The sequence below is a fragment of the Tetrao urogallus genome, assembly GCF_951394365.1.
Source record: "Tetrao urogallus genome assembly, chromosome: 1".
Lineage (NCBI taxonomy): Eukaryota > Metazoa > Chordata > Aves > Galliformes > Phasianidae > Tetrao > Tetrao urogallus.
The window spans coordinates 181,920,090-181,947,381 of record NC_136813.1 but is presented as its reverse complement, the minus strand read 5'-3'; the positions used below and the strand labels follow the sequence as shown (position 1 = coordinate 181,947,381).

General features: G+C 36.3%; 1 protein-coding gene across 3 annotated transcripts in view; it reads left to right on the top strand.

Annotated features, from left to right (window-relative positions):
* Positions 1–27,292, top strand: part of MAGI2 (membrane associated guanylate kinase, WW and PDZ domain containing 2) — a gene marked incomplete at both ends in the record, with an annotated part of 716,521 nt that overhangs the window by 618,804 nt on the left and 70,425 nt on the right. For 2 of the 3 annotated variants that reach the window (XM_079534499.1, XM_079534498.1), the window contains 3 exons: positions 10,370–10,401; positions 13,587–13,776; positions 24,417–24,458. In XM_079534499.1, the coding sequence (XP_079390625.1) occupies positions 10,370–10,401; positions 13,587–13,776; positions 24,417–24,458 (264 nt within the window). The remainder of the gene's footprint in view (positions 1–10,369; positions 10,402–13,586; positions 13,777–24,416; positions 24,459–27,292) is intronic. The other variant, XM_079534500.1, reaches the window with a different exon arrangement.

Below are 27,292 nucleotides of genomic sequence, written 5' to 3'. Positions count from 1 at the left end.
CCTGCCAAATATGCCACTTTCCTACACTAAATGATATTCCTTCATAGCTAAAAATCAATCATAAGAAAATAATAATCTTGCAATTAGTTTTCTTTTTACCATTATTTTTGTCTTTCAGTCCCCCACTATCTGCCACCCTTTCTGTTCTACATGAATCCTAGTAACCACGAAGGAACTGGTCTATCAAATCAGTATGAAGGAGCTAGAAAGTGTGAAGCAATTATTACTTTTAATCAAGTCTGGATGTGAAGAATCAAAAAAGCATATTTTGCTATTCCAGTTTCCACCACTGTGCCCAAGCAGTATGATTACCTTTTCATTACATTGCCATCAAGTGTTTATCATTCTGCCATGTGCTCTGAAAATGAGCCAATTAGTTAACACACCTGGGCTCCTGACACTTCACATTGTCACAGAAGAGATTTCAAAGGCAAGTCAACAAAATTCAGAAGCATGGTGACAGTTTAATCCATATTAAACACAAAATTCTGAAGTTACTACAGTGTAATTTGATAATAACATTTCAGAAAAGCAGTCAGATGAAACTAGCAGAGTCTTTCAGATTATGTAATTTAACTTGTTTTTTCCTTTATGATGAACTTTTTTCTAATGCCCCAAACCTCAGAGAAATCAGGACTGGAAGTCTGAGCTCAGTTCTGAGCTCACTAGCAAACAATTAGGGCCATCTGAAGTACACTGGGCTATCATAAACTTAACAGCAGAGTGAGTGAGATTATCCAGGATAATAACCAAAGCTCTAAATTCTCTCATAGATTTTGTGTCACACCTGTCAACCCAGTACAGATTTCTGAGTAGCATCAGGTACAACAGGTACCTGATGGTACTAGACCTACACTTCTAGAACTATGATTGTGCATCTAAGTTTCTAATTCACAAGTTGCAACACTGAAAGTTAGGTGTCTGCATATCAGTCTTTAAACACAAGCAAATGGCACAAAACTGCACCAGAGGAAGTCCAGGCTAAGGTCCAGACATTGAGAAAAATTTCTTTACTGTAAGGGTGGTGAGACAGCGGAACAAGCTTCTTAGAGAACTGATTGATGCCCTATGCCTATCATAGAGAGGCATTTGTATAACACTCTTAATAATGTGCTTTAACTTTTGGGTATCTGTGAAGAGGTCGGACAGCCAGGCTAGATGATATTTGAAGGTCATTTCCAACTAAAGTTATTGTATTTGATTCTGTTCTACTCTGCTCTAGTCTGAATTTGTGTCCACTATAGCTGATGTGTCTTCAGTAGACTGCACAAAATAACACAATGCTACTTGAGTTGCTATGGTGCATTCCAACTTGTCTCCCACCTTTAGCTCCTCTCTCACAATTAGCAATACCACAAGGATACATATTGCAACCCAAAGGACGCTGAGATGATATCTGGAAAACTCTTCTGTACAATCAGCAAAGCACAGACAGTTTTTTAGTTCGCTGTGCTGTTGCCACCTCTGTTCAGTTAGCTGAAAGCTTTCTAAACTTGGTTATTGGATGTCCAGCCTGAGTAGCATGGTTTATCCCTACTTCTTTTGTGTTTTCTTTCTGTCTCCCATTAGAGTGAAGCACTACATTGCAAGGTTTCCCATTCCCATGACTGTTTAGTGATGGAGACCAAGAGCGTTTCTCTACAATTATTTTTATTATTTATTTTAGGGAGTTTTCTCATCACTGTTTCAAGATTAGCTGGTTTTCAAGTTAGGACATGGAAGCCTTGGCAACAGTGTACAGAGGTGTGTGGAAATTTGGGAACAGGCACCTGAGGAATTTGGGAGAAAACAGGGATGCAATGAATTGAGCAGAAACTGGTAGTATAGATCTCAACACTAAATTTCTTCTGACTCCTTTGTGTCCATATCTTAATGTGAAACTCTCATGCAAGTAAATGAATGGCTTTAAAATTGAGTTGTTCTTTTTCTCCTTTTTTTTTTTTTTCTTTCTTTTTTCCCAAGTGCATTTTCAGGAAAAGGCCTTTAGGACTCTAAGTACAAAGACTTTATTTTCCATCTACATTTTAATGGAAAATATTGTGAATATGTTTATCAAAATGACAGGTCATGATGTAAACTGAATTTTCTATAATGTGCTTAGAAACTGTAAAAGCTTAAATAGAAGGAGACTATAAACACATATAGGAATAAAAACAGTGGCATAGTTAGACAAAGTTTCTGTCTGTCAAGAGAACTCTGAAAATGCAGTGCTGCAGTCCTGAAAAGTTAGTTTTGCAGCTTAAATTAGCTTCTGGTGAAGTCAAGCTGAACTGTCAGACTTGTTCATAGCAAGTACGTAGAGTCTTTAGGGGAATGGCAAAACTCACAGTCCAATCTAGAAGCTGCCAAGATTTGGTAGAGCTATTTATATTCTAAATTATCTTGCTGATCCAACATATGTGTCATATACAAATCATTTCACCTTGCTCTGGTCAAGGATAGCTGCTTGCCACAATATGTTTGCTCAAGAAAGGGCATTATTTGCATTGCTAGTTTGTACAGCATTAGAACAGTATGGCAGAAACTGTAATCCTTAGCCTGGCTTGGATGTGTGAAGTTGGAATAGGTTTTGGCAGCAGTCGTTGAAGTATACACCTGAGCAAAACTGGAGACACTTCTGAGGAAATTTCCTTCTGCCAAGCAAAAGGTTCTTTTGCTTGTATGTACAGAAAAATCCTCTTGACCTTTTCAAGATGTCAGGAGAATATACAACCTGCAAGCAAACCTCTGAGATCTCTTTCTCAAGACTTCATGTGTTAGTACCAAAGAATGTAGACTGTAGCTAACTGGGGTAGTGTTTACAAAAAGTGCACCTATTATACACTTCAGTGAGAAAAATAACATTTCATCCAGTGCTAATTGCAGTTGCAAACCACAAAGCAGAAAATGGATTAAGGGATTTGAACTTTTAGTGGAATCTTCTTTAACAAAATGCAAGAGACAGAGGTTTTTCTCTGTTCTGTAAAAATGTCTTTTCCCATTTCAGGTTAAGTTGTCCCAATAAAATCTGTTCTGAATTGTATTGTAGCAACATCTTCTCTGTTCTGAGACATAGCTGCCCTTCAGATAATGTGGTTTTCTATCAACAAGGAAACATAACATTGTTCTGATAATAGGTACCAGAAAAGTTCTTACAGTCTTATCACCCAGTGTGATGTTCTGTGCTTACTATAAAATATAATCTGTGGAAAGTAATCAGTTCTTGCTGACCACATAAAAAGATGCTTGTTTCAAATATATACTTCTAATTTCCAGAAATTATTGTAAATTTTTATCATTTTTTCCTGCCTCTAGTATACTTAATCGTCAAAAATTCTCACCAAAAGTGTTGCATTTGCCTCTTGTTGTTTTAGCTATGACGCAGAAATTATCTGCTTCACTTCCAGATTAATCAGGAGACAATATTTGGTCTGTTGGGGCTTTTTAGTTTCAGAAATTATTTTAAGTCTCTGACCGATAAGCAATTCACAGAGCTGCATGAGACAAGCAAAATAAATAGATTTATGTCCATTAGAATGTAAATTAACTCATTACTATGCCAGCTGCTGACCTTTTCTGATGGCTGCATTCTTGCTAACAAAGACTCTTTGCTATTCATGAAAACAAAAACTTAGTGGTAGCTTAAGATTCTCTGGTGTATTTTAAAGGAAATTCTCATAGATGCTGGTGACCGGTGAGGGTCAGAGCTTAAACAGCAAGCACTTTGAATAGCTGTCCTTTCTCTAATTATTTGTGATTAACCGAATGTTATCAAGAAATTGTTGCTTGACATAACAAGGTCAGTGAGATTTTATGAACAGCACAAAAAGCGTTCCTTATGTATAAAAAGATGATTATTGATTTAGTGTCTGGTCTCACAGTCAATTAAGTTTTCGTATCAGTTCTATAGATCTCAATGAGATGAGATCCAGTTTAATTTCCCAATGTGCCCCTCTTCTGCCACATCATTTCTGATAAACCTCACTGTCTTACGCTTTGTGCTACTCATTAAAAAATGCAGAAGCTTGAAAGGATGAAATACGGCATTGTACTCACGTTGCCCCCAAATTACCTGGACACCAGCCAGAGAAGATGCTGCCCTGAAGTGTTCTAAAGACTCAGCTGAACTTCCTGTGGGCTATGTTTGCTCTTTTCCTTGCACCTTAATAGAGTGATTTTCTGTGGTCAGGAAACACATTCGTTCCTCAGAGTCACTATTTATGAGTTTAATAGGCCAAAGAGAGTGGAAAAGCTGCTGATTTCTGGTGGAGCACTGCTTCTATTAGTGCTGCCACACCTGGACTTGTGATCAGTTTCTGTCATTGTGTCTCTTTTAGGCAAAGCTAATTTAAAACATCCGGGCATATGTAAATAGCACTAAAGAAAACAGGTGTAGTTCACAGTTTTATTAATCTGGACCTGCATTTGTTATAAACTGGTGGCTGTGGCCAGCCTTTGTTTCAGCATTGCACAGTGCTATGTCAGTTATGTGTCATGCTGCCAGTACGTAGGCCACTGTAGGGGGAAGCCAGCTGATGTCAAAAGACTGTAGATTTAATCATATATAGCATTGAGTACCCAGTGAAATCTGATGCTTTGTTAATATCTCCCCCTACCCCCCTCCCCAGTGTGGGCTGTGTTGGTTTTTGACTCATTGCATCAACAGCCTAACTCTGATCAAAGACCAAATGGATCCTCCACAGCGTGGCACACTCTGAGGTACATCTGACATCTGGACTAGCTAACTATGTTTGAGGAGCTAGATCTCCCTGTTTTCTTACACCTACTCTTTATTTCAAGGTAAATATTTTTTATCTTACTGCTTGAGTAAGAGCCTGATGCTTACAGCTATTCAAAAAAGACAAACCTTTGAGGGGAAAAAAAAGTGTAATAATGATTGTTTTTATTAGAATCTGAGCCACTAATTGCCCCTCCCTACACATCACCTGATGCTTTAATTATGATACGATCATTTCAAACACCTACTTGTGTTGACAATTTCCATCTATTTTAAGTTATTGTTTCCTTTTAGGCTTTGTTTACGATAGCGTACAAATTAATTGAATGTACTTGTTCTCCTTGACAGGGTTTGTTTACCTGAATAGGGGAAAATATTTGAATAATTGCATTAGTGTTATGACTTTGAGGTTCATGAGAAACCCATTTTCTCTCCCAGAAGTTCTTTTTGAATATTAGTCTGAAAATATTTTGTCTTAAGAAGCGAGCCCAATTGTAGCTCAAGTTCTGTGCACCTAATCCATGTACCAAGCACAGATCAATAAAATATAAGCATACAGGAGGAGGGGTCAGGTATCACAGAAATGACAAGAAATGGTTCCTTGCATCCTGCTAAACATGTGTACCAGGATCTCAGCTCTTGGAGTAGTCATGTACTGTCATACCCATTTAAAAATAACAGGTTATTGGAACCTCTGTAATTAAGGCATGCTGTGGGCAACTCTCACCAATCTCAGTAAAAGAAAGGAAAAGCATGGAAAAAAATCTACTGTGACAGTAAATTTATACAGAAACTTTTATAGGGAGGAAAACTTTAGCTGAAGTGTTGTCACTGGGACTTTGATGTCTGTGGAGTAAGTTAATGCTCAGGGAGTGCTCATCAGCCATCTGTTCATTGACTTCCAAACATCTATATGAGAAAGGTCTGTGTAGTGTGTAGTGCTTGGGATAGCTTGGCTCAGAAAGCCATATGCAGCAAGGCTTTTAGCACACACAACAACAACAACAAAAAAAAAAAAAAAAAAAAAGAAAAGAAAAGAAAGAAGGAAAAAAATGTACAAGAAGCCCAGTGAAAGCTAATGGGCAAAACTCTCACTGTATCATCAGCGAGACAGGCGATGTGGAGGGAAGATGACGTGCCCTGAATACTGCTTTGGATGAAAAGGTCTTGTTTTTGACACTGCTAAGTTCCTCTCTGCGGCATTACCACATGCCATCGCTGCAGAAATCAAGGTGTTCACAGGCTTCAGTTTAATTACATGTCTGCCTCAGAGATGAACATCCTTAAAGGTCCTGTGGCTAAGTGACACTTACATTGGTTACTTGTGACTTAACAAGGCCTCAAGTTTTCCAGGAATCAATACAAAGTAGTGAGGAAACTTGCTTTGTCTGGTGGAAGAAAATGGAGATGAAAAGTTAGCAAAAGTCATGCACAGGGCAGCAGACTAAAAACCATAGGCTTGTTTTGTATTGCTGATGTTTGGACTGATGCCAAACATAGTACTTTTAACGAAATAAAGAAATCAAGGTATGATTATATCTTGCAAATGTTCTAAGCCTTGTCTGAGTCTTTTGGCAAACCGAACTTTGCTGCAATGAATACTTACTGAGTTGGAAGTAAAACATATATGAAATTCATAATCATATTTCATCATAAAAGCATGCTTGAATTTGTATATAGAAAGAAATAAAGACAGTAAATGTGATTTGTTTTTTCCTATAGGAGAGTTTCATTAAAAAAAAAAAAAAAAGAAATACAGCAGCCTAAAACTAGAATTTTCCTTGATCTGAGGGAAGAAATATTATATATATTTTCCCCCAAAAGCATTAAAATTCAATATCTGTTTTCTGTTACTGGTGTTACTTAGTACAGTAATACCAGTTCCCTGCTCTGATTTGCAGAGAAGCTCAATTTGAAAGGTGGTAAATATAATTAATAATTGAATGTCAGAAATATTATTTCCACACTGCTTTGCAAGGAAATGTAATCCTGATTTTTAAAAACCATATTACTGCTTCCTCAACTTATTTATTTAAAATGAAGCCATTAACGTTTTTATAAAGAGATGCTGGCCAACAGCTGCTGTATCGTAGTGTAGTTTAAGTAGCTGTTATTTGAAAATAAATCATCATTTACTGAAAAGTAAATTTGGAGAAGTATGGGAAGTTACATATTTTATCATCACATGGTTACACATTACATCACATTTCACTGCATGATAGTGGATGTAATTACAGTTTCATTTAAAATGAATAAAGCAATGTGGTGTAATTCAGAAAGTGATGCAGCTTATGAAGGAAAGCGATGATGAGAAGGAATGGCTCTCAGACACGTGGGTGAGCGGGAAATGCCCTATGGGAAGAATCAATTGTGTGAAGTACATTTAGGTGGCTCTAAGTTGACTTTTATTATTTCAAATTTTAAAGTATATGTTTCTGTATGTGTTTATATGTGTGTATATACATGTATGTATATATAATGTTCTCAGCTATTCTATTTTTTCTAGAAGGCATCCTGTGAAGTTGGACTATTGAGGTTTGGGAGTTGGAGAGGGAAGTAGAAATTTGGGAATGGATTAAGGAGGTTATAAGAGCTTATCCTGTGTGTGCATGTAGTTAAATGCAAGCTGGTGAAAAGGTTGAGTAACATTAGTACTGTGTGAATACTTGAGAAATTGAAAGCTGTACTTTTTGGACAACAATTCTCAGTCTTGTCTCTAAATCAGTAATGGATTGATGTGTATCTGCCAAGAGCTGCCATCCAGGCAGGGTCCCACCATCTCTTTTGGAGAAAACACGGCAGGAAATGGAACCAAGGAAAAAAGCAGTACTGAGAAGTGAGGCCAAACCAAGTGCAAATCTACTGCTTCTCACTGCCAGCTGTATATCTGGCTGCAGAAGGCCAACATGGTTAAGTATGCAAATCATTAGGATGTATTCTTCAGATAAGCTTCCAAGCCTCATTTTTCAACATATACAGGAATCAGTTCTGTAGTTCTGTAGAATAATATTAAAAGGTGAAAGAAGGGAGCTTACAGACCCCAAAGGAAAGTACATCTTGTTTTTATTCTTTTCCATGTGAAATTTCTGTTATGCTTACAGTGTATTCCATATGCATTTATACTCTTGAATTTTTTCATTTGCAGCAGTAGCCATATGTATTGATATATCAGTTATAATTTGGGGCATTTATGGTTCACATCTATTATCCATAATCAGCGTATGTTGAATAAAATGACTGAAGGGCACTTCTGTTTAGATTAGGAAAAAGATATACTGTTCATCTGAGGAGACGTGCTACTTCAGGAAAATTAGAACTGTCATGAAATACACGTAAGATAGAAAGAACATTATGGAACTAGAGCTTGTGTCTAGCACCTAGTGTTTGGCAAGTGCCTGACTGTCTCATCTTACATGGGGCCTTGATCTAATATATGCATTGAAATCTGAAGAATTAATTTTAATATCAGTTTCAAGGTATGTTATCTCTAGAGGTTTCAACTTTCCGATGTGCATTTGTACTCATATGGATATCCAGTACTTCTTTTAATTCTCATTGGATCTTTTCCCTTCATGGCACTCTAGACCCATTAGTTCTCTTAATATAATTTCATCCTGTGTGAATAAACATTGCCTTTTCTTTGTTTTGAGTGTAAATGTTATCAATTTTATGTTGCAGTATGTCATTATCTGGTTTATAAATACTTATCAGAAATTTTTACTATCAAGTAAAAATATGATAAGTCCAGCAGCATAAATTTTTAAGTAGAGACAGTAAGTAAACAGGGGAATAAAACATTTCAATCTGACCTGGAGTAATTTTTGCTGATGATAAGCTATGGGACATGCAGCAGTATCACTGGGCAGGGAAGGCTACCTCTACAAATATTCCTTAAACACCAAATCAGTGTAAGTTGATTTGAGGCATCTTTCTGCAGACGTCCTGCGAGTTTCAAGTTTTATTTTTAGCTTTCAAGGGAAAAATGTTCTTTAACTTTCAGTCTCGTTAGCTGTACAGAACAACAACAGGTACAAAAAATTTTGAATTTCTGCCATTCAAGATGTCAAGGTTGTTTCTACTACAGGTGTTGGTGACACACAAGCCAGATCTATACAGGATATCTGTTATCTCAGCTTGAATTTGCAGATGGGAAGAAATATGTCTACTCTTTAATAAAGAAGTTTCTATCTAGACATGGCAGTCAGTGAACATAAAAATTTCCAGGATTACTTTTCACAATATACTTTTTATTTAAAAACACTGTCAACTTGTTACAAAACAGCCAGTATTTGTCTGCAAAGCACTCATTACCTAATTATCGCAGAATTCCAGGAATGTTAAATGTTATTTACAAACCCTATTACTTTTGTTTTTCATTTGTAGAAAGATACTTTTCCTAGTTTCCTTGTGACTTTAATTGTTTTTCTAAATTCACCTTAGAAAATGAAATAATGAAGTCCATACTACTCTTAATTCATTTTTTGGAATGAAAGACCAGCCTTCTTCTGGGAGGTCTTAGTTTAGATCCTTCAACATTTGTGTTTCTGACCCAACTATTTGTCATGAGCTTTCAATCTTAGGAATCTCACAGGTTTTTTTTTTACCTGTTGTTAAAATGAGAATGAGGGGTTTTTTTTGTTTTGCTTTGTTTTTTATGAAGGCTATGTGGAAAACATGCATTTTAGAAAATATGCCCCAATATTCCTTTGAAATGCTTGTTTTTATTTAATTCTTGGTGTGTTTAACTTTTTGAATGTTGTGCTGTGTAAGAGATAAATAGTGTTTACAATTAGTATTTCAAATTATCTTCTTTTATGAAAAATGACATATCTGGAGTTTTAAACATTTGTAAGCTACAGTAGAAGTAGTAGCTTCAAATAGAAGTACAGTAGAAATAATAGTTTCAAGGCTAGGTTGGATGGGGCCCTGGGCAGCCTGGTCTAGTATTAAATGCAGAGGCTGATGACCCTGCCTGCAGTGTGGGAGTTGGAGTTTGATGATCCTTGATGTCCCTTCCAACCCAAGCCATTCTGTGGTACAGTAGGTATCAGTCAGTAGATAACAAAGGAAGTAAGTAGTTGTTTAGAAGAGATGGACGTGTGTGACCACTTGCTAATGGCAAAAGAAATAGAACGATATCAGAAGACACAAACAACTTCTCCAAGACTTCACTGTCTTGCCTAGATGGATGAAACAATTCTCTAAACAATTGCCTCTAAAACAGTCTCTATTAGATTTATTTCTTTTAATATGAAGTTCTGAATTGCTTCTTCTTAAAGGTGTGCTTGCATTTGACACATTACTATTAGGTCATTTGGTGTCTTGTCCAATGTCCACCAAGAAAATTGGAAGTTCTTCTGTTTAATTCTTTTAATTTCCATGCTGTTTGTAAAATATGGCAATGATCTCAATGGCTCCACATATATATATATGTGTGTTTACATATATACATATATTTACATGTATATATATACATGTATTTTTCTTAGAAATTACCCCCTGTGGATTGTAATTTCTTCCTGTGTGTGTACAAAGTTTTTTAATATGTCAGTATTGTCAGCAGACGTGTGAGAATGGGAGCAAAGGCACCACTGAGCCTCTATCCTTTAAGCGCCAGAAAAATCTGCTAATGTTATTTTTTGTTTATTTCAGGTTTCTTTTCTCCATGGAAAACTCCAAAGCCTGTAAGTTCCCTTTCAAAATTATACACATTGAGTTCGTAAGATGACTATCATTCAAAGCAAATTTGTGTAGACTTTCATCTAACCCACCTGTTCCCAGCTCGTGAGACACCTCTCAGCAGTATCCCAACTCTAGGTGAGACACAGCATCAGGGGTGGCCTTGTTAATAAGCTCTGCAGATCTATGCACTTGGACTTTCCCGAGTGCTGTTTGGAGAAAGGAGCTTTAGGATGGATGACAGGAACCAAAAAGATAGTGGCTCAAAAATTGGAGTCTGGAGGAGGCAGCAGGAAGCACCATCACTAAGGCCAGTCTTGTTGGCCATTTCTTTGGAGTAGAAAACATGCAAATTTCTATTTACAAGTGGATTAAGATTGACATTTTGAGAGTAATTTTTACTCTTTTTCACATTAGTATGTCTAGAGTTAATTTTTTGTAGCTTTCTTGGTTTTGTGTTAGGGTATTTTAATGCTAAAACTGCACAAATTCACATCCATTCGTATTGGATAGTGGCATGTTTATTGCAACTACAATGATTTGGTTCAAATCATTGCTCAAATTGTAATTGAGTAATGTCACCAAATCATTACCCAATTTAGATTTCATGCACTGCATACAACATCATGTTTACACAGTTTCAAGTGTGCCTTATCTGTATATTAGCATCATGGTGACTCTCGTTGCCAAACTTTATGTGACTGCTTAACTAATTGATGTGAGTTTGGGAAGCATAATTCCTCTTATCTTTATCTGCATGTGGAACTATTTTTGTTAGCAGTATTACCCATAGCAAAGCAGTAGAGATAGAGATTTGGAGATCAGAAACCAGCAAACAAGAATTAAATGTGTGAGACCCAGTAGAACTTTGTGAATTGATCTCATTTCTTGTCCTTCCTCCAGGGAAAAGTTCGTTCATCAAAGCTAATTGTTTTCCTCTCTCTCTTTAAAAATCTTCTTTAAGTATTTTAATTTTATTCAGTTTCATATTTTGAAACAGGTAAGTGTTTGTTCTATTACTCTGCTATTCTCCTAAAAACTAGGAAACTTTTTCTTCTACTTTGGGTTTTCCATCTTTCCTCTTCACAGTGATGATAGGTAGTTTGGTTCATTGAGTTGTGTTTTTTTTTCATTTTCCTTACTGAAGGCAAACCCTAAATGTTTTTCTCTGTTATTATATTAGGAATTTGTACTGACCCCAGCTTAAGCATTGGGTCATAATCAAATTTGTTTCTGGAAACCTTTGAATTTACACTTCCACAATATAATTATATCCTGCGTATATGTTTATGTATATCTTAGATAATTCCTTTAGAGCTGGAGGCACTATCAGAAGTATTATTGTGATTTTCATGTGGGTTGCCACTCAAGCTAATTTATTCAATATAGGATGCATTTATTGCTCTGCAAAAGAGTGTACATTGGGTACCTTCCTGCACTGAAGTTATTTCGATGATAACTCAAGTATATTGCACTTTATTGCACAGGATATACTCACCCAGAGCGTCTCTGGTATCACATTCTAGACACTTTTCTTTTATATCTTACACACCACCTCTTTCTTGAACAATGTTGGTAAGATTGGAATACACTATTCCTTTTCTTCATTAGCATTAATACTGCCCCTTCTCCATTTAAATATTATATCCAATACATGCAAGTATGTGAGTCATCTGTTATTTACTGAAACACCTTCCTTTTCTTCAGTTTCTGATGAACCAGACCTACTTTCCTCAAAAACTCTGGCAGAAATGTAGCTTGAAGTATAAATGAGGTACTCAACAACTGAAAATGGCCAATATTTGAATTCTCTTTCAAAATGTGAAGTTAACAGTGTTAGACACTTTGGGATGTGCTGAGTGATAGTTATTCGGCATATTCTTCATAAAGACTCTCAAGCATTGTTAGTCCGCACAATAGTTGTTGAAAAAGCCTGAGTAAAGCTCACCTGCTGAGCCAAATACCTTCTGAAAACAAGGAACTGGAGCTGAAGGATAATCACAATTTACAGAGCAGACTTTCTGTGGACTTGCAGTCATCTTTGACAAAGCACTGCTGATGAATACTAGAAGCTGGTGATACTTAATTACATTTCAGTTTGCTTCTGAGAGTAATTTTTTTGTGGAATTAACTGATTGTTGGACCATATGAAAGAATACACTATTCTGGAGCCTCTGCTAGCCTTTGCTGCAGCAGGGTAACAGGCAAAGTCAAATATTCATTGCCTGGGATAAACGTTTGTGTTTTGTTTAACTTAATCTTTTCAAACATATTTGCTAATGGAATTTAATTACTAGCCAGCTCCTTCAAAAATAGAAATCCCCAGTATCCCTGAGTTGTCTTTGCACAGTGCATATTATCTCCCTTCTAGATTGGTGTGCTTCAGAAACCAATAAAGGCAGTCTTCAAGAAAGCTTGAATTGAGGTAGCTTTGATGAATAGACAATACACTCCTGTGTACTTTTCACAGGAGTCTGGTCTGGAAGAACAGAAAAACTTATCCTGTGCTTGGGAACGTGGTTGGATGACAACAGTGTAATTTTTGTTAGAAGAAAGAAACCACAAGTAATGAGAAAATCTGCATCAGAGTAAAGCTCACCTTGTTCTGTATTGTATCATTCAACTAGCTACTCAAATATCTGCTCTAATAATTTTGCATGTGGAGATTATATATTCTTCACGTGAAGCTGTAAATTTTATTTGCAGTTGCAGTAATATATTTATTTCTCCCATTGGAGTTAGGTATCTTCATGCATTCTCAAAAGGTATGACATTAAGATCATTCAGTTGCAATTCAGCCTGGGCACTTCTTTGTTAAGCACTCTCCTCAGTTATGTATTCCACTGAATCTGATAGTTTTTGCCTTCACAGTCACACAAATTTTGACTTCAGTAGAGCGCTTTCCAGTAACTCAGGGCATTCTGTAAGAGACATTCCACATGCTGCAGGGTAGTGCTGGGTCTTAATCCACATAGGATCATATTATCTGAGAAAGATCACGCCTTCCCATGAGAGACAAATGACAAATTCAACCAAGTAATTTTAAAGCAGTACAATGCACATCTTTCCTCTAGAAAGACAGTGAGGGGATTTGATAATTAACAGAATGCCTTATCTTCTTCTGAAATCACTGTCTTGTGGCACTTGCAGTTTTTGCAAAACAGCTTTATTCTCTGTCTTTTTATTCCAGGTGATGGAACGATGGGAGAATCAAGGCAGCCCTCAGACAAGCCTATCTGCTCCAGCTCTGCCACAGAATATTCCCTACCCACCCACTCTTCACAGGAGTTCATTTCCCGATTCAACAGAGGCCTTTGATCCACGGAAACCTGACCCATATGAGCTGTATGAGAAATCAAGAGCTATTTATGAAAGTAGGCGTAAGTGAAAATCCAGTTCATCCTGCTGGCCATTTAAGATTTTATTTTTTTTCCTATGAATGTGCCATCACTGACGCAATTCTCCTTAATTAACTTTTGTGATTTAATGGAAGAAACTATAATCCCAATTAATATAGGGCATTTCAAAAAATCTGCACTTGCATATTTTCCAAGATCTTCCTAGATTTAGTTTTGCTTCCTAATATTTCCATTCTCCTCGTTTTAATGGAAGTCCTTAGTGAATAGTATATATGCCACTCTATTTTGATGTGCTAGTTTTCTTTATGATTTACAAATAAGAGGATGTGAAATTATCAATATAGTTGTCACATTTGCTTTCAGATCTACATTTATAGAAGAAATTTCCACTTTCTTTCATTTGATAAAAATGGCTGTGACAAGTTATGACATTGTCTATGATAGTTAGAAAGAAATTCATAGTTATAAAACAGTACTGAGCTATCAACATGCCTATCTTGATTTAACTTTGTTTTTAAATAATATACCACATATTTTCCACAACAAGAATAAAAGGGGTTAAACTCATGTATTCCTTCCCATAAAGAACATTTTTTTCAAAATTGGGAGTTTCTTCACTGCAGTTTTTACTTGCACACATCACCTTTCAATTTGTTTTATAAATTACTTTATCTGATAACCCAAATTGCTTTATTAATTGCACATGAAATATTGCTCTACAGCAAATAAACTTATTTATTTTAGATGAGCCCTAATCTATCATGATCCATGATCTGGGAGGTGCAAAATGGTAAAGGAAAAGAAGGAAATATACTGTTGTCCTCCACAAGGATATCTCACTGAGGTTTCTCAGTACCTTGTCCTTAATTCTTTAGTTACAAATTCAGCACCTCCTGTTTGGTTTTGGTATTTCCAGTCTTCAACACTGCAGGAAAATAAGAGTTCATTTTACACCAACTCTAAACTAATTTTAACTCTAGTATCTAAACTGCATCTCACATTCCTCTATTGTTTGCTACTATGACAAGTGTCACCATCTTTCCCCACCGTGTAAGCATCCATGTAAGGGGAACTTCCTTGAATAGAAATTGTCACCTTAAAATTCACTTTTCACAGTCCAGATTCTTCTTCCTTTTTACTTTTTTTTTTTTTCCGTTCTTTCAATAAGTCCTTATAATGAAGTTCCAAAGTTAAAATCTAAGTGCTAAAACAAATTAGTGGCATTATTCAGCAATACCATTTATTTTATTTACCTTAAATATGGATCTGTGGACTTACAGCAGACCCCCTATAAAAACTATAAAACCACTACATAAAAACTATAAAAACTATAAAAAATGCTTGATCTTTGATCATGAACTGTTTCAGTGTCTTTTATAGATATACAGATAGACTATAGATAAATATAAAGATTATAAAGATTTGCCAGAGCAGAAATGCCATTCCACAGTGTTGAGATTTGGAACTATAAAGACAAATGAAAGAAGTATTTCATAGTCAGCAAGGGTTTTAATCCTCTCTACTGAAAACACTTTTGTCTTTGTTTATTGCTTTAAGGAAAGGAAAACCCTTTGTAAATAATTGCTTCACATGTGGATAGTTTCTATATGTGAAGCATTTAAGCAAAAATCTGAACTTTCCATTCAACAAGGTCACAGCTCTCCTGTGCGGTTAAAGCCATCAAGAGTGGAAAAATACAGATTTCCTATACCAAAAGAAATATATTTGAAAGACAATTAAGAAAAAATTGCATATGTCATATTTATATATGAAATATTTATATTGCACCTTCTTTGGTATTGATCCTCGATATAAATATTTCCTTACCTATAAAATTTCCGTAAATATTAATGAAAGCAAATAGGCTCAGTCAATGTTTGCCCTTCATAGGACTGTGGGAATATAGACCTGATGTCAAGGACAAAGATTAGCTTACAACCCGAGCCAATGACACACTACACCAGAAGATATATTGCACCATTCAATAAAAGAATGAAGTGATTCATTATCATTCGTGGGTGCCTTCTATGAGTTTTCTGTTTGCTTCCTTGACCAACATGAACTCCAGTCTTTGATTGGTACAATCTACTTTGTACAGGAGCACATGTTATGCCAGAGGAAGAATGGATAATTCATAGGTTGGAATTATATTAAAACCTGTGTTCAGATGATATAACTGTATTTGAGTTCTGTCCAAGAGGGAAATGGAAACTGGCAACCTAGACAAAATAAGAATTAAAATCATGAAAATCCTAGGCCCAGAACAAGAAAGTGAGGGATGAAAGCAAGACTGCAGTAAGTGCTCCTCTCAGATTTCTAAGTGTCCTGATATTCCAGCTAACCCTGAAAGCTTTAACCTCTTCTCTTCTGACAGACATGCTAAAAACTTCTCCACAATACTTTGATTCCACTATTCCCAACCAGTCTCTCTTCTGCATTTATTCATATCCCTTGGTCATAAGCAATTGCTTTCAAGTATCTTTCATGTCCCTGACTTTTTTGTTTCATAAATGCCATCAGCACATCCGCAAATTCAGTTTGTCACGCCACTGCTTTTGTTGGTTTTTGTTTTGTTTTGTGTTTGTTTGTTGTCTTATTTTGATTTGGTTCTTTACATAGTGCTAGCATTTCCTGAAGTGAGAGAAAAAAAAACAGGCAGGAAATCCATTACTGAGTCAAGAAGTTGTCATCCAAATTGAGTATATGGGAGGCAAGATAATTCCAAGTTCCAAGATAATACACACGTAGTTTCCTGCCATGTGGCTGTGTCACGCTGGTTGTCTTTAAGCGCACAGGAAAAGTTCAGCCTTCGGTATTTTTTCAAATCCTCCTTATCTCAAAGAAAGCTTGCCTTATCTCTTGGCAAGAGCTGAAAAGAAAGAGATTTGTCTCCTAAAAATAGCACAAGAAAGTGAACAATCATGACCTAGAAAATTCAGAAAAAGTGGTGCTGGATTTTGGTTCCCTTCACTGGGGGGCTGTTATTAAACAGTTCCCTTTCATACCGCTATAGCTCTGAATCTCTATGGATCGGCTTATCAGAGGATCTCACTGCAATCAGCACTCCCCAGGACCACATCAAAGCTTCCTGCTTCCCCATCAAGGAGATGGGTGCATTGTGCATCACAGTGTGGTGGTGTGAGCACAAGTGACGTGACTCAAAGCTGAGCAAGAGCTAGAACCAAGAACTCTTATCACAAGCTTTTGCTCTGTCCGCTAGATATGCTCACCCTTACCTACTGATAGCAGGAGAGAGTCTCCAAGCATGAAGTCACCACAAAACAAAATCATTTTCATTCTACAGAAGTGTTTCTCCACCCCAGGTATATGAAGGGTCTGCATGACCCTGTGCAGTAGGGACGTTTCAATTTTTAATGATCACGCATGAGTTACGAAGGACCTCTACAAAACCTGAAATGATTTTGTAGAGGCTGTTCTGGCAATATGGATCTGAGATAAATCAAATGATGCATAATTAGAAAACTGGAGTGCAACAGTATTTTGTAAGTTGTAGCTCCTTGGAAAATTTTTTGTCACCTGTTAGCTGTTGCCTGTCAGCTCTTACCCATCAGCTGCCACCTTCCTCTGCTGTCACCTGCCATCAGCTCTGTTCAACAGCTCAAAATAGCCAAAAAGGAGCATAAAGTATTTCCCAAGATTGATGAAGTCACATCTTCAAAAATAGCTGTCTGAAAGTAAAAGAATGGAAATTGCTTTTTTACTTCTTTCTCACTCCTTTCTGCAGCTACATCTCTTCTGCTTTTTTTTTTCTTCTCCCCATTAATGAAAACCTATGCAGCTCTCTGCTGTCAGCATTTTCCACCAGACTTAGAAATGGAGGAGAATCTTTGCTCAAATAATTGGACTATTTTTCGTTTTTTCCATCCAAATATACAATTTAGATGTCTTAAAGACAAATCCTTTAACTTCTTTCTCCTTACGAAAACTCTTGCAGTGTGACAGCCCTGTGACTCTGAGGATAATCATGCCTCATTATCAGGAGGAAAATCAAATATGACACATCAGATCAGGAATTTCATGTTAATAAAACAAACTGTGAGTCCATGTGAACCACTTGTTAGAGCTATAATGAGCGCTGCAGAACTTACTCTCCTGAATTTAAAATTTTTGCCTTCAAAGATTTTCCTTATTTTATTACTTGTATGGAATGATGTTTTTTTAAATACGCAGTCAAAAACTGACTTTGTCCAGAAGCCTACATAGGCAGACATCACTCAGATAGGGGACACAAAGCTGCTGGGAATCATAATGCTATAATCTCCCATTATAAAATGTGTAATATAAATTTGGCTTCATGTTTCTCTAAAGAAAACAGCAAAATGAAACATTTCTTCATAGTAATTAGGTTACATTTCTCTTTCAGTCAGTGTTGTAGTACAGGAGTGGCAATGTGACACAGAAATGCCAGTAGGAAGAACAAGATGAGCTAGTGATAAGCTCTCATTAAAAGTGAATTCTGGACAATTACAGCTCCATCTTTAGAAGAACAAAGATCCCTTCTGTCCCATGTTAATTTCTCTCCTCACCATGGAATCATGAATTTCCCAAGTTCTTTTCAAATTTACCATCTGTCTTATGTACTGTAACTCCTTTTTCTTCTGATAAACTGGAAAGCAACCAAAAATCAAAGTCCACCAACAACAGTGAAGCCTATAGATAGTAAATGTATTAGCATAATTTGTTATTAGCCTTTATAAAATAAGACTGTTTTCTTATAGAAACTTATGAATGACTTTTACTAAGGGTCACATCAGGCATTTTAATACAAATTCCCAGTCTGCCTTTCCTCTGAAATATAATTTTAGAAATTCAAAACAAATACAATTTCAGGTGTCAGCAATAGGAAAGATTTTTCACACAGTGTTATACAGATCAATAATGTGTAACCTTGAAAATACCATTTTTGCAGGAAAGTACTAAGGCCATCAGAGTTTTCTAACTCTGATACTCATAGAACATTTTAAAAAGATGGAGTCTATAGAACCGAATGCATTATCACCTGAGAGGGTCTATGGCACAGCCTACATCAAACCAGAATTTTCTACTTGGTGCTTGTTGGCTGAAGTCCAACACTCTTAAAAATTTGAAGGAAATTTTTCACATCACTCTTAGGACCATTTTTTCAGACAGTATTTCTGCCTCTCACCAGCCCCCTTCCCCCCCCCCCCCCCCCAAAAAAAAAATCCTCTTATTTGTTTCCATTTTTGATTACCTTTAGTGCAGGAAACTAATCAGTGTAATTCATTGTTCTGTGATAGTGTTTAATACATAGTAATCTGATGTGTTATAGAAATATGAATGTATGGGTGAAGGGTTCTAGTTTGAAATTTTCCTTGTGCTCAGTTTGCCAAATCACTCAGCCTCTCTGCTCAGCAGTTCCTGCCTCAGTGACATATGCCTGCCTTCACTTAGTAAATAATAGACTAATTTACTGATTATTGTGTAGTAGCATCAAACTGGTTCTTGACCTAGAGTATGAACAACTGGGTTGTAGAAAGATAATTTCTCTGAGTAATTTCCAGACAGGACGAGTTGTTGTTTTCCTTACATCTGTTTCTACCCCAAGCAAGAGATTAAGAGCTAGAAAAAGATTAAGACTTCATATTACTAAATGAATGCAATTTTTTTTTTTGTAAGAATTTACTATTAATGAAAGGAAAGGAAATTTAGCAGACCAACTTCAAATAATTTCATGTTGTTCATCTCTGCAGAAAGAGTTACTCACCATGGCAAAATGGATTTGTTGGTTATAAGAACTGACAGTGAAACCAAAAGCATTTTCAAATGGAATTACAAGAATACCATCATCACAGTACTGTGGATGTAGAGTGCTTTTGATTGCTGGATTATAAAGTAGATCCCAAATGACCTACACTAATCTGAAGTGTCAGTTTTACAATTGATTGCAGTATTAAAGATGCAGTATTCCTTTCTCTCAAACAATTTACAGTTTATTAAGAGGTGTACAAATAGATTTTCATCTGTAAAGTAATAGGGTGCACATTAGAAGTCAAAATACTAGTTTAAGTACTTACTGACTTGCAAGTGTTGGAACTTGGTCGCACATTACCATCTTCTGCAGAGCAGGGCATGAGACCAATGGGAACAGCATCACCTGTGTGCAGCTTCAGTCTGCTCCTTGCCCACATTTGGAAAGGGCAGCATTATGTGATCATATTCATCCTGTTCATTTGTAAAACTCTCATTTACCTAAAGCATGGGTAGAACTGAGATGCTGAAACATCACTTTCATTTCAGGAATGTGGCTGGTTTTTAGTTTATTTCATTTTCATAAATACTTATTTATGATTTCAGTTTCGAAACTATGAATACTTAATCACTTTTTCACATCACATTGAGATTCTGTAAATTGTTTTAAATTAAACAGTAATCCAAACCTGCAAGCTTTTTACTATCCCATCTTCTAATAATAAACTTACCCTTCATCTGATCTGGACAAAATCTTGGTGTACCACAAATCTTTCCCAACCAGTGTGTCATGTGCTTGTCCAGAGAAAAGTAAGAATTCCTTATATAACTGTGTGCTTGACTTGGAGTTAGCTATGAGTAAAGTAGTATTTCTCCTTGCTTCTAAGTGTCTAGAAGTTCCTAGAAATTTCACTTTATATTATGATGTTTAGAAATAAGATCTAGGAAGCTTAGAAATGACTTCTAATAGAGGCAATTCTACAGCCAATACCTTGTCTTTTATTTCCAGAATAACAGCTGGCCTAATAAAAGATACTACAAATCTCCCTACCTCTAGAAACAAGACCTTACCAAATTAGAAACTTTGTTATCTCCTCCTATAGACAGATGAATAACAGGAATGTAAGACTTTTGGTTCAGGTGAGGTGACCAACTCTAGAGAGAATGGAAGCCGCTCTTAACCACTTTGTATAAGGAAAAGAAACCAGAACTAAACAAATCAAGCAAACTTTCTTTCTATTTATTGTGAATTCACTCCTTTCCTAGAAGTGATAGTGAAGTAATCTCACAGGTGACTGGCATTTTAGCCACTGTTTGAGCTTGCAAGTCTGAATCTCCATTTCATTTTATGCAGTTTATTGAGAGAACTGGATTAACCGATGAAAAGGGAATGTAGAAGAAATCTTCAAGTATAAAAGTTACTACAGAAGAAAAGAGCAGTAAGAAGTTCTCCTTGTCTACCCAGCTAAGAAGCAGTGGGATAAAACTGCAGCATGCTACATTTGATAAAGATTATAAAAGCATTTAGATGTAAGGATATTTTGTAACTACTTCTAGGGATTTCTTAGAGAACCTGTAGAGCCACAGCAAGTGGAAATTTTCAAGAACATTTTACAGCAGGTGAATCCAACAGGGAGCAGATGGGCTGAAGTAAAGCAGGGGATGGCCATACAAGCAGTAAACAGCCTCACAATTCAGAACTTCCTTTTGCACTGCCATCTACTCCAGCATGCAAAGTATCAGCAGCAAAACAGCGTTTGGAGCTGCTGCTGCTGAAACAGTCTGTCCCAACAAAAACACCTCTTCTTTTGCCCTTCTGCGCCCTTTCCATGCAGCAGCAGGCAGGGCTCTGCAGCCATCACTGCTGCTCCGAAAGACAGAGGAAAGGAAAAGACATATTTGCATGGGAAAGACAGGCTGTGTGTGTAGGATGCTATTGGAGGTTCCTATTATCCAAAGCTTTCCCCTGAAATTACCAGAACTGGATCACTTGGAGATAGGCAGATTCATTTCAGAAATGTTTTGATGTCTGCTTCAGTCTGCACAGATGCTGAGTAAATGGGTAATAGTCTATGATTGTGTTTTTTTAAACCATTGAGATAAAAAAAAAATTGAGATTGTGGTTTTTTAATCTATTGAGATGACATCTACAAGAAACGCAAAAAGGCAAAAGAGAGGAAAAAATCAGTTAATATAGATGCCTTGAGACATTATGAAAAAAGAACTCATTCTTCTCATTATGCTTTAATTTTGCAGAAGTAAAAGATGTAGGATATGGACAGGGAGGGCACTGGAGAGGCTCTTCTCATACTGGTGAATCCTCTACCCAGACTCCCTCATCTCCCTTCTCTCATCTCCCTCATTAAGACTTGCACAAATCGTAATCATTCTATATTTGCAGCGCTGTCTGCATGCATTTAAAAGATCTGTTCATAGTTGTGGTGGTGGGCAGCTGGTCTCTTTGTGCTGCCCTCTCCAAACATGCCTTCTGCTGCCACATTTCCTGAAAGGTGGAGACAGAACATTTTATGTAGTCAAATATTAGAAAATGTCAAAATGCACTTACTGATGGAACAGGAAGTAAATGGAAGGTTTTAAACTGCCATACATAAAGGTTAGTTGCCTATAAAAAGTAATTCACAGGTTTTTATAAAAAAGATCTTGCTAGAATCTGTCAGCATTTCGTAAAATTACCAGTTCAGTTTGTTCTTAGCAGATAGAAGACATCAGGATGTGTAGAAATGGTACGCATTCTGCCTGGCTGGGAACCAGTGGTCCTTCTGCTTGTCTTGAAATCCAGGGTCTTTGAGCCTGGAATTACGTGAGTTTTGGAAAGAACTACCTGTAACCTGCATTTGACATGGGCAGATGTTGCCAATAAAACTTCTTATTTTATGTTAAATGTTCTTCGGATCTCATCCCTCTTTTGACTTTTTTTACAAGTTCCTAACAGCTTGCCTGTCACATGAGCCCAGACATTTAAAGATGATGTTCTATTTTTCGAAGTGCCAGAAAGAATTACAAAGATCCTAGACCCTACTGCTGGTAGCAGATTCCTCCTAATTGGAACGCAGCTTTGCTGTGTTTACAAAAAATGAAGGTCTGCACTTTGATTTATCTTTCTGGCAGTCATATGTTTAAGAACTTTTAGGCTTGATTCAACAGCTCAGCATAGCAAAATAACAAGTTTCATATGTGTGAATTTCTAAATTGCAACAATAGCAAATGCTAGATGTTGAATGGTAGATTATGAGTAGTAATGACAAGTAACACCAAGAGACTCTACATGAGATTCTTCAGAGAAAAGATACCCATGTTGGATCAAAAGCCGGGTAAGACTTAATGACAGCATCTCTGAAAGAAACTAGCTTATTGACAGGCACTTTTGCTTGAGTACAGTCAGAAGCTTACCAAATGATACTGCTAACTGACCAAAAAAAAAGTTACTATCTTAACAAGTTGTTCCTCAGTTTGTCACAATTTGAGCACATTTTTTCTTCTTTCACTTTGCTTCTTGAGGCCAAGTCTAAGTGTGCCTGGAAGCAGAACCAAAAACAGAATGAACCAATCTTAGAGCAGCTCAGAAGAGTAATTCTAGCTGGGTGACCAACAGAAAAGGGTTGGGTGCTCAGCTTATTGAGACTATCAAGATGAAATTGCTTTCTGTACATTAAAATCATTGAAAAGATGTGAGTAAAAAGAATCATTTCTCCAAGTTTGCAGTGGAGCAGCATCTGTGTCCAAGGTGCTGTTTTTCAAGAGTTGTACTGGTGGAATAATTTACATTTAGATAGCACTTCTCATTTGAGATATATCTAATCAGTTTATAAAATCTAAAGCATGTGAAGAAACTACTTTTCACCTCTGAAGTAAAGACATTCAACCACCTAGAAACTAAAACACTATGTCCCACATGACGCAACTTATGACACAACAGGCGAATACAAATATAACAGGAGCACAATAATCAAAGGCGTGTTTCTGTCCACTCGATTCTCTAGACCTTAGGTAAGCAGGGTATCAGTCTTCTGAAACAGAAACCAAGAGCAGATCATGTCAATCATGTAAATACATTTACCAAAAAATAAAGAAATAAGGCATTTGGTAGCATCTATCTTTATTTTGGGGGCAATATGACTGGTAATGATATTTTAATTTAGAGTCATATGAACATGCTAGGGCTTTATTTACTTGTTTACTCTCAGTAGGCCAATGCAAATAACTTCTGGTCAAGGATGTTTTCCATTCCATTTTGGATAATGCAGGGATCATAACACATAGTCTGTTACAGCATGTCAAAATCATCAAAAGAAATGTGACAGTGAATTTAGCTATGCATTTGTTCCTGACTCCTCTCATGCCAGCAAGGTAGCTGTATGTGAAAACAAACTAATGATTAGTGCCCTGTATGCAAAATGCAGCTACCTTGAAACTACCTGCATGAAAAGTGAATTCACCTGTATTTGCCTTTGCATACAACCGTTTTTATTGGCCCCTGGCAAAATCTTGTTCTTCATGGTGATAAAAGACAGTTTGCGGTTGAGTTGGATAGAAGCAATGATCAAGTCATTTAAACACAGCCATTAAATCTTTCATTTTATTGCTGTGCTTGAATAAGCACAAATATTGTCACTAAATTCCATAATTATAAATACATTAACAGTTTTATCTTCATCATAAACAATCTTCTGTTAAAAGAATGCTACCATCATGCCGTCTATTTCACTTCACTTAGAAATGGACAGAGTTCTACATGTAGCAGGAACATATACTATCTATAAAATCAGGAAGGAGGGGAAGAGGAAAAAGATGTGCAATAAAAATTGCAAATTGCCCTTTGGTAATTCAAAATACAGCAGAAAAAGTGATGCTGCATCTTTAAATAAATTGAGAAATTTATTTCATCTTTGATTCCCCATTTTCCTATTCAGAACAAGTGCTGCCCAGGACTGGTTTTCGAGTGGATTCCTCTGGCAAGTATTATTCAGTCTTCATTGTCCTGTAAACTAATTGTCCTTCATTTTATGTTTGAGTAATTCTTGTTTTTTAATCATTTCTCTAGATTGTGGCCAGTCACGGCTGGCCAGTCACCATTTCATCTTTGTATGAGTTTTGCAGTGTAATAGAATGCTAAGTCTTAATCTTTTTATACAGTAGGTCTGTATATTCAGCAAGAAGGATTTATTTTTCCTCAGCAAGTCTTTGTGTGTGTTTTAGTGTTTTACATCTGCTTTCACATGGTAGTGTTCACCCTTTAACTTAATAATTCTCCATAGCTCGTGTCCAAAATTTATCTTAAGCATTACTTTGTGCAAAAAATGAAATTAAATCTATCATTTGCTAAAGGACAGAACTGATTTATTATGCAGACCAAACATTCCTTGCTACCTACTTATATCTTATTCTATAAAAACGTAAAAGCAAAATATTTCAAAAAAAGCTTTCTCTGGTGTTTGAATCAACGTTGGTCTTGTACAGTGGCAATGGATGTGATTGAAAAACAGCAGTGTTTCATTTCCTGATGTAATCTTAAGTGAACAGTTAAAACACAACATCTCGTACAAAGAAGGCTGTTTTGACAATCCCTCTGAAGTCTATTCTAGCCCCACGCAGCTTGCATAGGGCTCCTAAGTTAAATATGATTTGGGGTTGATTTTGCATACCCCAGTAGAGTTTATAGGTTGAATAGGTTTGAATGCTTAAAAAAAAAATTATTATTATTATTATTTTTATGATGGTATGTATATTTACTAGCTTTTCCTCTCTATAAATATGAAGAGGAAACATCCAGGAGACTGTAGAATTACTACAGCCAAGCTCTTCATCTTTGCTTTAATTGCAGTGTAGATGAGTTTTAATTAAAACAAAAAATTCTTCTCAACACTTACAGCATAGCTTCAAATACCGGCTTTATCACTGTAAAAATCATTTGGCATTTGTGCAACTTGACTCATACAGAAAATGAATTAATCATTGCCAAAAATATATTTTCTCAACACGCATTTTAGAAACAATTGCAAGTACACTTATCAATGTGTAATGCACATTGGAATTCAAGTGAATACAGCATAGAAAATGTACCTGGGAGTTGATAATCACATCTGCACCTACAAGATCTCACTATTGTTCAGTAGTAATCTGTTCTGGTGCCTTTACATTTGAAGCAAATTCTCTGTCGGGAACCAAAAAGCACAATTTCTCAGTGCTCTTTGTCATCCTCATTGTGCAGCAATCATTAGATAGCAGCTTTTCCTATACCACTCTTAAATTCATGGGGAGTCAGTTGGTTTTATAATGTAGCAGAGAGAATTGGTTTTGTCTCTTGTAGGACAAATGATTATTTTAAAGAGCATTCTTTTACACAAGGGAAAAGAAATAAGCAAGAGGCTATAATTATTAAAAGGCAGTAAATTTACTAACAGGAAAACCTAAAGTTATTTTTCTAGTGCACACATGCAGAAAAGTAAAGGAGGGCAGGGATTATTCTTGCACAAGATACTTGTATTATAAATTCAGAAATATTGACTTCAAGCTAAAAATCTCTTTACAGTGAATCTGATAGGACATAGGATATTCAGATGAATTACATTGGGTGGAAGTAAGAGTAAACTGTGTAAAAGACTAATTTAGACTTGGCTTGACTCCTCTGCCTGCAAACCTGTTCATTTCTTCCAATCTGGCACAAACCATGAGGTTCCAATATAGCTTACTAAAGGAAAAAAAAAAAAAAAAAAAAAACAAGGCATGTTTTCCATAACAAAGTCATATTAACCAATGATTTGCTGTCTATTGCAAGGCCCAGAAGTGTCATTTGACTTTAAGTATAGGTAATTTTCTTTGTGAGTATGATCTATTGAAAATCAGCTCCTGCAAGAAAAGGCAAAATTCAGCTTATCTAACAATCTCTTTTGATGACAAAAAAATGCCAGAATCATAGAGAACTAAGCTCTAAAGATATATCAGAGGAAATGTAATCACTTATACAGTTAGGAGTACTTGACCACTGTACATTTAGGAATATTGAAATAGCTAGCATATGGTAGTAGAGATTTTTAGTAAATCTACAAAGCATGGGTTGCTGGAGTAAGAACATGTCATATTGAATGAATTATTTAGCTTTTAAAAATGGAGAAAAAAAAATCAGCAAGACTTTACAGCATATTTTCAATTAAAGAGAATTAACTACCAGGACGGTGGTAGACTGAGACATAATGCAAAAAAACAATGGTTGTTTGCAACAGACTAACTTGATAACTGATTTTTTCTACCTAACTAATGACACGTTTAATCAATCTAGATTTCAGCTGGATAGTTTACTGATTGACACTTGTAACTGAGGCACTTCCATGTTAGCCTGGAGAAGACAGTTCTTAACACAATATAAAGAGGAATGTCAAGAAAGTGGATAAGCAATTATACTAAAAGAATAGTTTCTGAACTGAAGGGATGAGTGGAAAGCCTTGCAGTAGCTCTTCTGTTTAATTTTTATTAATGAACTAAGCACAAAAACAAATGGTGGAAGTCAAATCCATATTCAGGCATGTAATTTCAGGTGTCTGTGGAGTAGTTGTCACCAGACCAATGGAGAGGCATCAGTGCAGCCAACGGAGTCATGTATGACAACAGTCATACAAGCATGAAAGGTGAAACAACCAGAACAGCAACGGAGGAAATGCTCTCAAGTATATTAGTCAGTCAGCAGACAAGATAATACGGTATCTCAGTCAAAGAACAAGTGTAATCATAGCGTGTAAAATCAGTAAAAATGCTGGAAGAGGTGACCCAGTGACAGAGATAATGAAGAGGC